The sequence below is a fragment of the Pectinophora gossypiella genome, unplaced genomic scaffold (assembly GCF_024362695.1).
Source record: "Pectinophora gossypiella unplaced genomic scaffold, ilPecGoss1.1 Pgos_65, whole genome shotgun sequence".
Classification (NCBI taxonomy): domain Eukaryota; kingdom Metazoa; phylum Arthropoda; class Insecta; order Lepidoptera; family Gelechiidae; genus Pectinophora; species Pectinophora gossypiella.
Window position 1 is genome coordinate 89,062 of NW_026063275.1, and position 15,264 is coordinate 104,325.

The 15,264-nt window shown below is 38.8% G+C and overlaps 2 protein-coding genes across 2 annotated transcripts in view; one reads left to right on the top strand and one right to left on the bottom strand.

The window, feature by feature from the left end:
- Positions 1–15,264, bottom strand: part of LOC126381584 (uncharacterized) — a 73,773-nt gene that overhangs the window by 49,246 nt on the left and 9,263 nt on the right. The gene's annotated exons all lie outside the window — the stretch shown is intronic.
- LOC126381587 (disintegrin and metalloproteinase domain-containing protein 10-like) overlaps positions 1–15,264 on the top strand; it is a 57,989-nt gene that overhangs the window by 17,532 nt on the left and 25,193 nt on the right. The window contains exons 4-5 of the mRNA XM_050031049.1: positions 5,809–6,000; positions 14,035–14,218. Coding sequence (XP_049887006.1) covers positions 5,809–6,000; positions 14,035–14,218 — 376 coding nt within the window. The remainder of the gene's footprint in view (positions 1–5,808; positions 6,001–14,034; positions 14,219–15,264) is intronic.

Genomic DNA, 15,264 nt, shown 5'->3' on the forward strand with positions numbered 1-15,264 from the left:
ATTTTATTTTAGTGTTTGTTCTGCAGAAAAGGCTGTGGAACATTCCTTTGTTTCGTAATTTAGCTCAAGTTCATATCATTCTGTTAAGCTGAAGCTTTTGTTTCCTTGAACATTTCTCTTCGACCGTCGAATTCATTTGAGTGTTATCAAGGACAGGAGTTGGTATTTATCCCGATTTCAGGAGCTTAAATAACGGTTTGTCGGTCGTCTTGGCAGTTCTTGTTTTACGTTGCGAGTATTCATGGCGTGAATGGAATGAAGCGTATCCTGGGCACGTTAATGCGTACGGTCCGGAGCGGGCGGTGGTACTTACGGAGGACGGGTGTTATGATCGCGGAGTTTGGAGCAGTGTAAATGGATAAAGTTGGTGAGGGCGCCCGCCATCGATCGCAGTTCGTCGCCCTACTTATTGCCGCGATGCACTTACCACCGGGCGCAAGGGACGTTTTTGCATGCATGTGCCTCCGTTTGCATTTGTAATAACTGCGAACGTTACAAAGGATTCTCAGCTTTCATTGTTGCAATAAAACCGGTTACTTTAACGAATCACACAGTAACCTAGGCGCGACAGGTACTTCCTTGATAGAAACCCATGGTTTATAAAAGTGCTACATGTCTAGTTAACTTGCTCACTGAACTGGTTTACGCGTCGATCACCCTTTCACGAGGCGAGCAGCCTTATTTACGTGGATGATTTTATACACTTTATACTGGCCGCTTCACGATGTTTACGTTTCGTAACAGTTTATGGATGTATGAACTCCATAAAAGAAATGTAAACACTACGGAGTAATTTAAATTTCGTTTATTGTTTCATCGTGCTTTACATTGGTGCTGATTCCTGTACACACCATCTAATTTTATTTTAATTTATACCTGTCATTTGCTTATCCCCCGAAAAGAAAAGGGGCAGGTAATCGACAGGCAAAATTTTAAAGAGCATATACATCAATTTTAGGCAGAAATTTAAAAAACCCTCTTAAAATTGTATATTTGCTAATAAACCGACAAATATTAAGTTGACAGCACACGTCAATCTAGTTGCATATCAGCGAGATGCCTATTGTATACGACCCGGGTTATTTATTCATTTTAAAATTAACAATTGTCAATCATCCGTCCCTTTCCTTTTCGCCGGATAAGAAAATGACGGGTATAACTTTAAATTAAATTTAGGTAGTGTCTGCAAGAATCGTGGCCATTATATCAATAATAAAAAGTAAACATATAAAAACGTGATACGAATACACTCGTTGGTAAAACATCCAAAGCTATAGGCGGCCTTCAAAAAATTTACGTGAATTTTCCTCCCTACCTCGCTCAAAATATTTTCAGGGCTGCGGTTTGCGTGGAAACATTCGTGTCTCTATCTACTCTCGCTACCTTCATATTTTCATAACGTCTGCTATATTTACGTGTAAAAGCAGTAATTTATATGTTAGCCTCATCGTGGGACATTTTGACGCAGAGATAATCATTTAAAGGGAATTACGAGGCCATTGTACCTCCTTCAAAGTTAATAAGCTGATGAATCACGATTTGCTTCGATGTTATGCGAGTTGTGGAAGTTATCTTAGGCCCAAAATTAATATGCTTGCTACGAAGTATTTGCTCGTACGAAATGAGATATGTTGCTATATGAATAGGGCCTCTTTGAGTTGTGGTTACTTTACATTATATTGTAGATAGGTAAAGTAAATCGTCATCGTGTTATAAAAATATTTGTATAGCAATCTGTGCTATCATTGGCAAGGCTTGGTTTCAATTTGTGCTCATATATGGCGACCACAATAGGAACACACTTCATTGTTCCGTCGCGACGGTATTGCGCCCGTCTCATGTTAGAGGTTAATGCATATTGAGTTCCCAATAAATACTCACACATGCGTTGATATTTATATATTCCGAAAATTATTATCACCGACGTTTCTTATCTTTATTACAAGAACTTAAGAACAGTCATGGTTTCTATTAAATATTTTTTATTACATAATGTTGATTACTCAGGTGCCCCAGTACATATACAATACACCTTCATAAAATATTAGCTTTAGCAAAAACTAATACATATCCTATGTAAATATAGCCTCTACAGTCTCCGTATCTAAGAGTGATGTAGGATAATTATTAAAATATAAGCTCTCGATTACGAGTATATTCCAACTTGGTTAGAAGCATACCCATCGCAAGATGAACTTAAGTACCCACGTACACTTTCCCTGAGCTTTCTGTTAGACCAACATTTATTAAAAATATTGTATTTTCCATGAAGGAGAGGACTGTCGTCTCCTGCAAGTGGTTGGAAATTCTTCCATTATATCGAAAGAGAGTACCTACTCCCCGTCATATCGTGCTTCACCCTTGCATGTGATGTTATTAAACGCGTTGTACTGTTGCTATGAAAATACATTTTAATAGCACGGAATAATGGAAACCCCCGGGGAACCATTGTTAAAAGAATATTAGTGTAATTACTCACTATTATACGTCCTTTTCTAATTAAACATCACAATTTTTATGCTATCAGGCTACTAGGTCTACGAGTATGATACAAATTGTATAACTAATCAACTTAATCGTCATTGTAATAGACGATTTGCTAATTATCTCCCAGCCTATCGGGAACCAGGAACTAAATTATGAACGTTTGGTATATCAGCAGCTCATTTTGATGATTCACGCAGTGAACACTATTTTATCGATAATGTCCCTCTGGCTTAATTGACACGGGGTTGGGAACGCAGCCCGTATGACTGGCCTATTGTCCCTATGTTAGGACTTGCCTCTGTTGGCGAGAAGCGGGAAGCGAATCCAAGGTCACTAGGGAGGTGTCTAGTTATATCGTCACTGGGAATAAGTGTTCGGTTTAAATGGTCTCTCATACTGTCATCGATGCAATACATAATAATGAATGATTAAAAGAGGAAATGAACTAACCAGACGTAGAACATCTTGGTTCATAATTATGAAATTATCACATAACAGAGTTTCCGTAGACAATCACAATTATTGCATACAATAGTGCGAATTGGTAACGATGTAGAGTGTCAATTTGTAACGAAAAAGTATTTGGAACGCAATAAATGATATGATTATGAAAAATATATTTTATGTTCACCATGCGATGAATGTACCTCTGACTACTCCAATTGGGAATATAGTCGTGAGCTTATTATATGTTAGGTGTAATATATTTATGTATCTATACAGATACGAGCTTAAAACAAGAAAGGATTATATTACAAGGGGAAATCTGAAATTCTGAATATTCCATTATTATGTTGATTATCCCGACTACTTCGTCATCTTGTTATAAGTCGATTTATATCACGTCTCGTGTTTAATAATGCTCAATAAATAACGTTATCTTTAGACACAAGAAACCAAAAGAATTTCTGTCGCTTAGTCTCAGGATATTCCTACGTCTAAAAAAAGCAATTTAGACCCAGTAACTACAGAAAAGTAGGCATGGCGTGTGTTGCATATGTCCGCTTTATTGCCATTACTCGACCGCATTCGTAATTGCAGTGTACGTTCACGTCCCGTGACGAGGGCTGCACAGAACCGTCTGTCACCTGCCCGCATGACTCATCAGGCCCACTATTAATTAGTTCCATAACCACTATAATGTGGTCACCACCACAACTGATATGACACTCGCTGATACCTGCTTCTGTCACTTGTTGCTAATGAGCTACATATACATATACCTAAAGCTTATTATCACGTGGTATCCCCTATAACATGGGATTTAACCATATCTACGTGCGTATGTCTACTCCCGTCGTTTGTGTTGTTATTACATAAACATCCTTTGCTAGGCACATACCTCCTGTCAATCAACCTGAGGGGGTATGGAGTACACTCCATCACTACGGGTTGGTGGAGGGTTTTGCGCTAGTAACACGGACCAACTGTTTCTGAAGCACGGAATCATCTTACTTTTTTAGATAATCAGGGGGGTTAAAATGGCCACATCGAAGCAATTCATCTAAGAAAGCAATATTGCTTTTTGACATTTGGTTGCATTGCGCACTTACTTTTTTATGCGCAAATGTCAAATTGCAATATTGCTTTCTTAGATGAATTGCTTCGATGTGGCCATTTTAACCCCCCAGGTCTTTAGCAACATACGTACCTCAATACTTCTGGGAATATAGCAGTCTCACACTTCACCATGCTATATTGCGTCAAATAAATTGAGCCAAGTACTCTTGCTTTAAAGTAACGTCAATATACGTAAATCATATTTTTTACAACGTTCACGCTCATCGATATAATATTCACATACTTGTACCTAATTTCAATTAATTTTCTATATAGGTTCCTATAATTACGGGTATTAAAGCGCGGCATACACGACAACATAATTGATTCATTAACGTATCGTTGTGGATATTAATTTTCAATTACAAGAGTAAAGGAAATGGGAAAAACTGTCCCACCAAGCAAAAGCTACTCTTGAGATTCGTGGTAATTCGTGGTTTTATTGGTAAATATGCAAATTTATGTTATCGTACAGTCGCGGTTATAGGTATAACCTAAGTCTTATAAACAGCAAGGATGATAAATGGTCAGTAAAGTTAGTTGAAAAATAGTATTATGGTGTTTAGAGTAATGCACCCGACCCGTACTGGAGCAGTGTGGTGGAGTATATACTCCATGACCCCTCCGGTTGATTAAGGGGAGGCCTATGCCCAGCAGTGGGACGTAATAGTTATTTATCTTTTCTTTTTTGTGTGAATTAGCACACCAGCCCATTGTCTATAATAAATAATAAAATAAATAAATAAAATGAGCATGATTTCCCTCCTTACTTTTTTATTTCAACAATTTATCTTACCTGTGGCCGTGAGTGCCAGTATCCTAGTACATGTTTGTGAAAATTCTAAGAAATAGTAAGAAGCCCAAAAAAACGATGTCGTAAATTACAAACGTGAGACAGGAAATAGAATTGCTTCCTTATTTTTTTTGGTTTGTGCCTTTTAAGTGAGGTATGAGGAACGCAGTGTTGGTCAACCCCGTGCAAGATGGCGGGACGACTTTCAGGAAGGTGTCTGGATGCGCCTGGATACCTAAGGCTGAGGATAGGACTATATGGCGCGACTTGGAAGAGGCCTATGTCCACCAGTGGAGTGCAATAGTCTGATAATGATGACGAGGAAAGTCAACTCAATAGATATCTCTGTCCGGTTTATGATAAGTTAGAATTATTACCCGACTACAGCGAAGCAGAAAGGAGGGTTATATGTTTAACCGCTATGTACGTATGTGTGTTTGTACGTCTGTTCTCTCCGAACGTCTATACCACTAATCAAAATTTATCAAATGAGGTGTCATTAGAAGCGTCTCGACTCGACTGTCTGCTTGTTATATGCCATGTGACGTCGCGTAAAAATCAATGTGGCGCCTTCTAGAGGACATACACTGAAGACGAAAAAACTTTTTTTTTCCTTTAATGTCCCTCGGCAATCATCCTATTTACGAATACAAATTAATGCTAACGTGTATCAGAATTTGAATTCATAACGAAGTACTTTATTGTTGTTTTGTTCACGCGGGAATCAAAACGAACAAAATAACATGAAATGCATTTAAAGCCGAGAGACATTAGGAGAAAAATGTAACTTTAAAAACTATAAACCGAATACAGCAAATCAAATTAGAAAGTATGTATAATTCGATGGGACCAGACGTACATACATACCGGTCAAACACAAAACCCTCCTATTTGCTTCGCCGCAGTCTGACAATAAGCACTCATTGTACACATGTTTGTAAATGCTGACTGTCATTTTTCCTTGCCAGACGAGCCACAGTCAACAGTGTTCGGCTCGGTGACGGACGGCGTGTTCGAAGGCAAGATTCTGGTGAAAGACGGTGCGTTCTACGTGGAGCACGCGCGGCGGTACTTCCCGCCCAACGGCACACGTTCCAAGGTGCACTCTGTAATCTACCGCGAGGGAGACGTCGGAGACCCGTACGCACATCGTCGACATGGTGAGTACAATCTAGTATTTAAATAGTAGAACAGAAAATGGGTCTGATCTTCTTCAGACAGACAAACGGGCGGACAACAAAGTTATCCTATAAGAATTCCGTTTTTCCTTTTGAGGGTTGGTTGGACCCCTAAAAAAATGACTGAATCAACACAAAAACTCGAAAAAGTTCATGTTTTTTAATAACGTCAAAGTGCTGTACAGGCTGTAGAAGGGATACTGATGTTTTTAATCCCACCAAAAACATTTTCATATAAAATGTTGCCAAGTAGAGATCATATAGATAGCAATGTCAAAAAGTTATCAGATCTCATGTAAAGCCAAGCTTCTAACTCTTCACGCCCTATAAAACCCTAAGTTCACAAACTCTACACATTAGGCAAAATATGGGGCTTGTCCGTTTCATTGCTACAAGAACTATAAAAAAGAATGACAATGAATAGTCAATCAATTTATTACTTTACGCCCATGATGACGCTCATCTGGTGACGATGATGCGACGTTTAGTATATCCTTTTAAGACATTTGGAAGTACTTTATAATTATGATGATCGTTAGTGAGTCAGTAAGTCAGTCAGTGAGTGTGAAAATCAAACTTTACATATCAGTAAAATCTAAAGTATAGTAGTATATTGTAATGTGTTTGAATCTTTATATTTTTAATTTGTCCACTGAGCTGACATTCGGTTTGCTCGTCTTGGCGGGGGCACTCCCGCGCCCCCAGATGTTGTAATTTATTCTAAGTAAAACGTGTAATAAATTTTATTTCATTCAAATTAAAAATAAATTGTTGCTATATCCTAAAATATTACAGACCCGCATAAATAGAAAAATGGGATACTTATTGCCATCTATTGTGTACCATAGACTGTGTTGAATTATGCAATTAATGGCATAAGTCGTTAGGCGCCATTCAACCTTCATCAGTGTGCAAGGTTTCTAATGACGGAATTAATTGACTTACCTGTGCCTCTTACTGGGAAATGCATAATGAAAAAGGGGTGTAGTCATTGCTGTGCTGTTGGATTTGTCTGCGGAGCCAATTATCGCAACAAAATGGTAACTCGTACGTGACGATGTTACCGGCAACTTTAGCTCGATCAAATCATACTGGGGCGTTACTAGTACTCGCTTATGTAATGAACGTACGCGACAGACTATAAGAGGAGGCAGGTACGTGCAAGTTTCGCCACCGTGTGTCACACAGCAAATGGATTGCAACGAAGGTCGTTTAACAAAGTTTAATCCCATTTGCCCGCCCGCGCCGTGTGCCGTCGCCGTCTGATTGCGGCGCAGCCTGCGACTGGATGCACTCACACCGCTCATCCCGCTCACACCGACAACATCCCAAAATTCACATTAATTTATTACTCACCCACATCGACCAACATCGTAAATTCCGTACCATTATCATTGTGACTCTACAATTCAGCATCGTTGTTGTAGGCTCCATTTAACCTCGACTGAAAGAACGTTACAACTACAACTTGCTTTCATACGACACATCTGCCGTTGACATTCAAATAAATTGAGTGTCGTTCATGCAGAATATTAGAACTAGCATCGCTTGAATAAAGTCGTTTTCAATTCCTAGATGAGATGTACCTGCTGAAAGTTTTAACGATAAAAAAATAGGATATGTTGTTTTAACAAATGGTTACAGCTCGCGATCTACGAAACGTTGTTTATAGCGAAATCATAGCATTTCGTGGCGGCTTACATCGTCATCAAACCAGTCCGAATTCCGCGTTAAATATTCATCGCGGCGCTGTAGCCCCGTAGCCCGTAGGCTGCACACAAATGGTAATTTCGCGTCAACAACTCGCCGCGCCGAGTTTGCATTTTTGTCGTTTCACCACTGTGCTGTGCATTCCCCCCGTATACAAGTAGAATTCGACTACCGTTACATAAAACATCGTGCAATATCTGTTTCTTTGTGTCATGCGATCCGGGCGAAAATCAATGCTCTCATTTGGACTCGTCCACCCGTCTCTTAAAATGTTGTAGCATCACTGAACAAAGAACGAGTTCCAGGCTGCAGTTTTGTTAAACAAATGTTTTCCCTGCCGCGTCAGTGCATCAATTAGTTTCAGAATAATCAACTAGGGTTCAAATTTATGTTACATATTCATCAATTCACGGGAAATGGGGATATATACGAACTGTTTACATACAGTGTTGTTATTTCAACATTTATGATTATTTATGCCGTGTACCGATTTGAATTTGTTTTAACCACAGTTGCATAAATGTGCATTGGGTAAGTATTATGTAAGTAGTGAAATCATAACAAAATTCAATTATTTTGCTGTAATCTTCGAGAAAAATTATCAAGCCGTTACAAAACTTTTGCAATTAATTCGCTCTGCCGTAACTGCCATAATGTTATCTGCTTTAATATAAATAAAAATAATTTAGTAGTGAGATCAGATATATGTTAATATTATTAGCCTGTGCTTCAGTTATTAACGCTATGTAAGGTATACAATTCGTGTGACCCATTTTACCTCTGCAAATACCTATCATTAAAAATATAATACGAAACGAGCGTTTAATTGGATCACTTGAAATTCTTTCGAAATTGCTTTACGGGTATCCTCCGAATCCCCCGAAATAATGTTAGATAACATGATATAACTTGATATGTTTCTTTGCTTATGAAAATTAGGTTAGACCAAAAAGGAATAAAAAAGTATCGAGTAAACAGGAAGGGGTCCCAGCTACATTTGTTTTCATTACGAGTTATTGAACAGTCGTACAGGGAGCGCCCCGCCCTCACACGTCCCTCTGAAGGTTTTATTTGAATATGAAACAGAGCTATCAATAAGGCAATGGATTCACTACATATGCCCGTTTCTTATTTAAATTTTCTTTGAAAAAATCCAGCGTATTTCACATCACTTTCACGTTTAAATTTTCGTATTGTAGATTTTCATTTGTCTTCGAAACAAATATTATGTGTGTCTATAATATATTTTATTTTAACAACAATGTTTTCACAATAGCCAAGAAATAGACTTAGCTCTTTAGATGTGTACTTTGGATTGTTTATTTATTATTCAAGTCCTTTCTGTTCAATAAGTAAAGTTAAATGTCTTCTCTAGAAATAACACTGAAAAGCACACCTTTTACTTTCAGTCCTTTATATAAGCCCACACATAAACAAGCTTGTTTTGCTTCTATTACTTTGCCGCTCAGCTTTACATAAACAAATTGCCCTAATTTATTGAATTCGTCCAGGAAAATTCAAGGCCAAGGAATATGTTTCCGTAAACCCACCAAGGTGTAAGGTATTCCGATACAAATCGAAAGATGATCTCAGGATTCTTCAATTCAAGCACGACTCTCTCGAAATGTCATTTCTAAATACAGGATGTTAGTGACATCGTAACGAATACTAAGGGGGATGATGCAGCTCATTATTCTGAGGTAATCATCATCATCATCTCCTTAGTATTATTCCGTTTTTCACAGGGTCCGCTTACCTAACCAAAAGCAATTTTCAGTCGCAAAAGTATAGAATTGAAAATAATTTAAAAATAGTCATGAATTTTGCGATCGGATATTCCACTTGATATTAACTCAGAATCATGATCTGAATCATCCCCCTCAGTATTCGTTACGATGTCACTAACACCCTGTATAAAATATTTTCTCCTATCGTATAAGTAACATACACGCAATTTCTGCTTTCTTCATAACAGAACATATGCTTTGAATATCTGATACCTACACAGTTTTGAAGGCAAGAACACAAACAAATGTCTATTTACAGACACAAACTTGGAAATGTAATAACGAGTTACGTATAGACGTTGTTCACGTAAATGCACTTTTTATATCTTTATTAATCTTCCTAGTGTTCCTTGATATCGTATTCTCAGTTCTCTCATGTGATGACGATGTCAAAACTATTTCGTGCTCGTGTTGCGATGTCAGGAAAGCAGTTGGCTTATTCAGAGGAATTCTGTGATATTTAAACGGCAAGTTTCCTTATGCGAGTGGGGAGCGGTTCGGTTTACATGTCGGGAACACCCGAACATCGAGGCAGACGGCGACGACGGCACTGCCACGCTCCTCGACACAGGTCCTCGTCGAGTATCGCTAATTTAATTTGCCAAAACTCGTAAGCTTCACGTTTCGTTACATAAACCCCGAAAACTGTATACTACACAATCTCATGTATTACACACTTCGTGTAGGTGCCCGAATTGGTATCACATTTCTCCCTAGCGTTTTGGGAATGCCTGAAAGTTTTTCACTACTTTGTATTATTTTGAACAGTATTCTTCGGGCAAACTTTAATACGTAGCGATAACTGAACCTTGAAATCAAAAGTACTTTTAAGATCTAAATTCTAATAATTAAAATAGATAGATAAAATACTTCATTGAACACAATGGATACAGAAAGGCCCAACAGGCGGTGTTGCTCATGCAGTAAATTGTTCTAAGCAACCTTTGACTACAGGAAAATTTTGCACCAATATAATAGTTATTACTATTATTAGAGCATTCTAACATATAAATAATTAAAAGAACTACTAACTACTAAAATATGTATATCCATGCCGAGGACGTGTATGATTGACGGCGATATGGCTCACCACCTATCACGTTGGTCTGACAGAAAGCTCGGTGAGGTGTGGGTATTTAGTTCATCTTGCGAAGGATGTATCTCTGATTGCCCCAGTTAGGATTTAGTCGTGAGCTTATGTTACGTGGAAATGTTTATATAATTTATTTGTTTATATTAAAAGGGATAGCGTGTCTACAAATATTTTCAGTCAAGTACCTATATCACTTCTAGATCTATGGCTTAGAAATAAGTCAGCATAAAACTTTGGCATATAGCACGATTCGTTCCGATAATTACGTGAAAAGAAAAGAGTGTAGGACTTCTTTTGTACTGGCGAGTTGGCTGAGCGAGCAAAAGTGAGCGTCGGCGTCGCCAACTTTCAGAGCCTGACGCTGACAACGAGTCTCTAGAGTCACACGTTTTGCTCTGAAAAATTGCCGCGGCTCACGACCGGGTATATAATGGAGGGAAAAATAAACTGAAATCGTTAGCGGTTGTTTGTTCAACGAGAAGTCTCTCTCCCCGACAATGCCTGGACTTACTCTACAAACACTTGCTACCCAAGTTCCTGTTTGTACTCAGCAGACACTAAGTTTGGTATTGACTCGGACTTTCTTGCGAGTCCTGCCTCTGAATATATACATTACCTCAAATTTGATATTTAATTAGTATAGTTACGAACTGGCCCCGTGCAAACAAGTGGGTGTTTCCAAATCAAATGATGTTTGTTCGTTGCCGTAAACTAGTCCACGGATGAAAACACCGCTGTGTGTTTTATGACAATGGAGCTTTGTGTCGTGCATGCGAATGTTGTATAGAAATACTTTCTGACCACAAAACTTAATCGAACTAGAATATCAGGAACTGTTGGGTGAGTCATGTGGGTATTCCAGTGGGATGCTCGACATGCCTGTATTTCGCTCCATTTCTTCACCCCGCCTTCAGAGTTCAATAGCCCGGAAGCAATACTTTGAAATATAATTCTGTAAAGTGAACTATGTTGAATGTTTTTAAGCCACAACTTTGTAATTAAAGCGATATTTCATCTGGGCCTTTGTGCAAACTTGCCGGTCTTACCCTTTCTTGTTGGGCCAAGCCAAAATCCCGGATTAATCCTTGGGTGGCGTTTGAATATTGCGTAAACAATTCCTATACGAGTATGTTCAGTGAGGAACTAATCTTTGATTTTGTTATGAATTCTTAACATAATTGGTATCACAATATAGTTCCGTTTTACCAAATATTATTTTAGAATAGACCGCAATAAAAAGGGATAGGAATGAATGAATATTTTCAGATCCTATTCGTTCTATTAATAATGTTAAATTCTTATCTCGAACAAAATTAGTAGACTGATAGAATTAATCTTGACTAATAGAAGTTAGTTTTGGGCGAGCCGAGCTAGTCAGTAATGACGATCAGCGCTCGGCTCGCGTAAATATTGAATGGCGCTGCATTAACGTGGAAATGTAGCTGCCGGTAATTTCCGTTATCTGGTGGCTGAAGTTCTGGGCTACACTAAGCTCTCTTTAACTGTGGTACCATTAGACAGTATCCTTGATGGTAAGAGCATATAGTATAGCGTGGACAGTAACCTACTAGTGATAGCCAAGCTGGTCAGTAATGACGATCAGCGCTCGGCTCGGGTAAATATTGAATGGCGCTGCATTAACGTGGAGATCTAGCTGCCGGTAATTTCCGTTATCTGATGGCTGAAGCTCCCGGCTGCACTGAGAACATACAGTATTAGCATGGACAGTGAACCTAGTATTGACACTTCATCATAAGTTTCACATGAGACTGCCATAATCTTGTTAACAAAAAATGATTTGTTAATTATGTTAAGACAATAATTTCTCTACTATTTTCCTCGTAACCAAATCCAATCGTACCAAACAAGCCTACGTCCTTCTACGAATTTGTCCTGTACTTTGTGCGAAGCTACAATTGATTTGAATTAACTGGACAATTGGATAGTTTAACTGTAGGTAATCCATTAAGAATTTATTGACCCTCTTATCTGGCTGTTTATTCAGAGTCCCTGTTAATATCGGCTTCGAGTGAGGCTATTATAATATCAAATATGTTCAGGATAACTGAAGTGTCCTTACTGCAAATATCTGTAGCGCGGGCTCCGGGCTCGTTAAAATGCAGCGCACCGGATGCGAGACGGCAATGTGCGCTAACACGACACCAGCGAAAAAATAACTTTAAAATTCAAGCCGTTTCGTTTGCTCTGAGCATTTCACGCTGGAGTTGGGAACGTACTTCGTTGCAAGTTAAAAGTGTGGAGCGCTCGCTGAAAATATTCCCGTAAAATAATTTGGTTTCGTACATTACCTAATCATTATCCTCTTTTTGGTCGACTGTCACTGCTAAAATTATCGCATTTTCAGACACATAAAATAATATTGTCGCCTCGAAAGACTCGTAGAACTGGAAACAGATAAGCAGAACCTAAAGGAGAAGAGTAAGCAACTACATTTTAATTTACACCGTGTGGGCGACACAATGCGAACTTTCTTTATAAATCTGAGCAAACCGGCGAGGAAACAGTTCCGTGTCAGCCGCTGCTATTTATTTCAGCCACCGCCACCGTGTCCTGTATTTTTCTTTTCCCAACTCTGTAAATCCGTCCACAAAGTTGGAATTTGTCATGAATAATTTAAAATATCTTTCATATTATACGGAATATCATCGACCTTTACCGAGAATTCAGTTCGCATATTGATTTTATTCACAAATTGGTTATTTCCGCCGAGCGGTAGCGCAGGGTACACTCACAGGAATAATTTCTTTATTCTAAAGCTGCGTTCAGAATATGTGTATTACGGACGTCGCTAAATCGGCTCATTGTATTCTCATCACGTACGGCATTGCGTTTATTTGCTATTGTATGACGCTTATGTACAACAATAACGATACTAATCTCAATTAATTCATGTTGTTCACGAACAATCTGAGGCGAAACGGTCCGAATTTATTTTTGGTCACGCGAGTTCAAAATTTAGGGGAAGTGCGGATCGCGGGCGGAGAATAAAGGATTGCGCGCTCGTGAGGTCACATCTCTTTGCTACTGATTGTTGCGATGCAGGTGGTAACAGACACTATAAGCACGAAAATCCGAAATACCTCGTCCGATATCCATAGATTGAAGCGGTGCTCTTCTTGTTCTATTGCAAACATACAATATGAACTCACACCCGTTACCCCTATTGGGTAGGCGAACACAAAGTCACAAAGTCCTACGATGGATGACATAATATAAAGACCATAATCCCTCTGTATGTTTTCAGCATTACGCATACCCTAGTAGATAAGCAGCTGAACGCGTCCTATTGTATGGATCTTGTTACCTGATATAAATAAATAAATTATTATATTTACTCACTCCCAGTTTAGCAAAGAATCGCTCAAATGCTGATGAGGCTAAATGTATGTAATGTATATCCATCAGGTCACGTGGGAGGTTGCGGCATCACAGACGAGGTGGTGCAGTGGATGGAGCGCATCCAGAACTCAGGCGTGGAGGAGGACGCCACGTCGCCAGCGCCGACCGCGCCGACCCCGCCGGCGGCGCCGCACGGCCACCATGCCTCGCCGCCGCCGCACCCCAACAGCTTGAGGGACGATCCGCCACGGTACGTTTCTCCACGCCTGTATTTCCGAAAGGGTAGGCAGAGGTGTAGATAATGCATCCCCCTGTCTGGATTTGCTCTTAGAATGTAATGTAACCGATAATTATGATAAGATGTTACTTACTTTTCTCATTGTCCGTGATCTGCTCATATATACATAGTAGACCTATAAATACAGGGTGTTAGTGACATCGTATCGAAAACTTTGAGGGATGATTCCCCCTCAGTATTCGTTACGATGTCACTAACACCCTGTACATTGTTTTAAATTGTAACTTTATGTAAAACTTTGACTCGCATACCTGTGAATCAACATCCATCATGATTACATGACCTTCACAAAACAATTAACATCAATGGCAAACAAAGCGTATTGCATGTATTATTTGCATAAACACGTAATAGGTTACACAGATAAGTTTACAAACTGAAGTAAAGTTGTACTCATACCTTCTTATCCATACACTGTCTTCTATATGAGATACATACATACAGAAACTCACGCCTATTTCCCACCGGGGTAAGGAAAAACTATGGAATTCCATTTGATTCGATCCTGACACAGTTCTCTTGCTTCCTCCACATTCAATCGCTTCATACACGTACACCGATTCAAAGTAACAGAGTAGATCGTACTGAACCTTTTCGTAGGGCTAGACAGAGACAGACCACTTAGGTATAGAACGTTAACTTTACTTTAATCTTTCACCTACATTATAATGTTTAGGGAGTTGTTTCTTTTCATGTTTTCTATATAGCATAATTATCGTAATAGCTGTTAAGCCATTTATAACCGTATTTTATTTAGCAATTATTTTTTGTATTTAGTAAAAGTTGCATACTTTTAATATAAGAGCACACGCCAAACAAACTGTAATCAGTTTGGCAAAATTATTTGTAAGAAAAAAAAAAGCCTGGGAAAAAGAAATAAAAATTCAAAGGACATCTCTAATTCGGCCAATGTCCGTCCTTCTAGATCTTCCTCTGCCCTACCAACAAGCTATTCTTTCTATGCTATTATACGACCTCAGAGAAATTATTGACCTCTG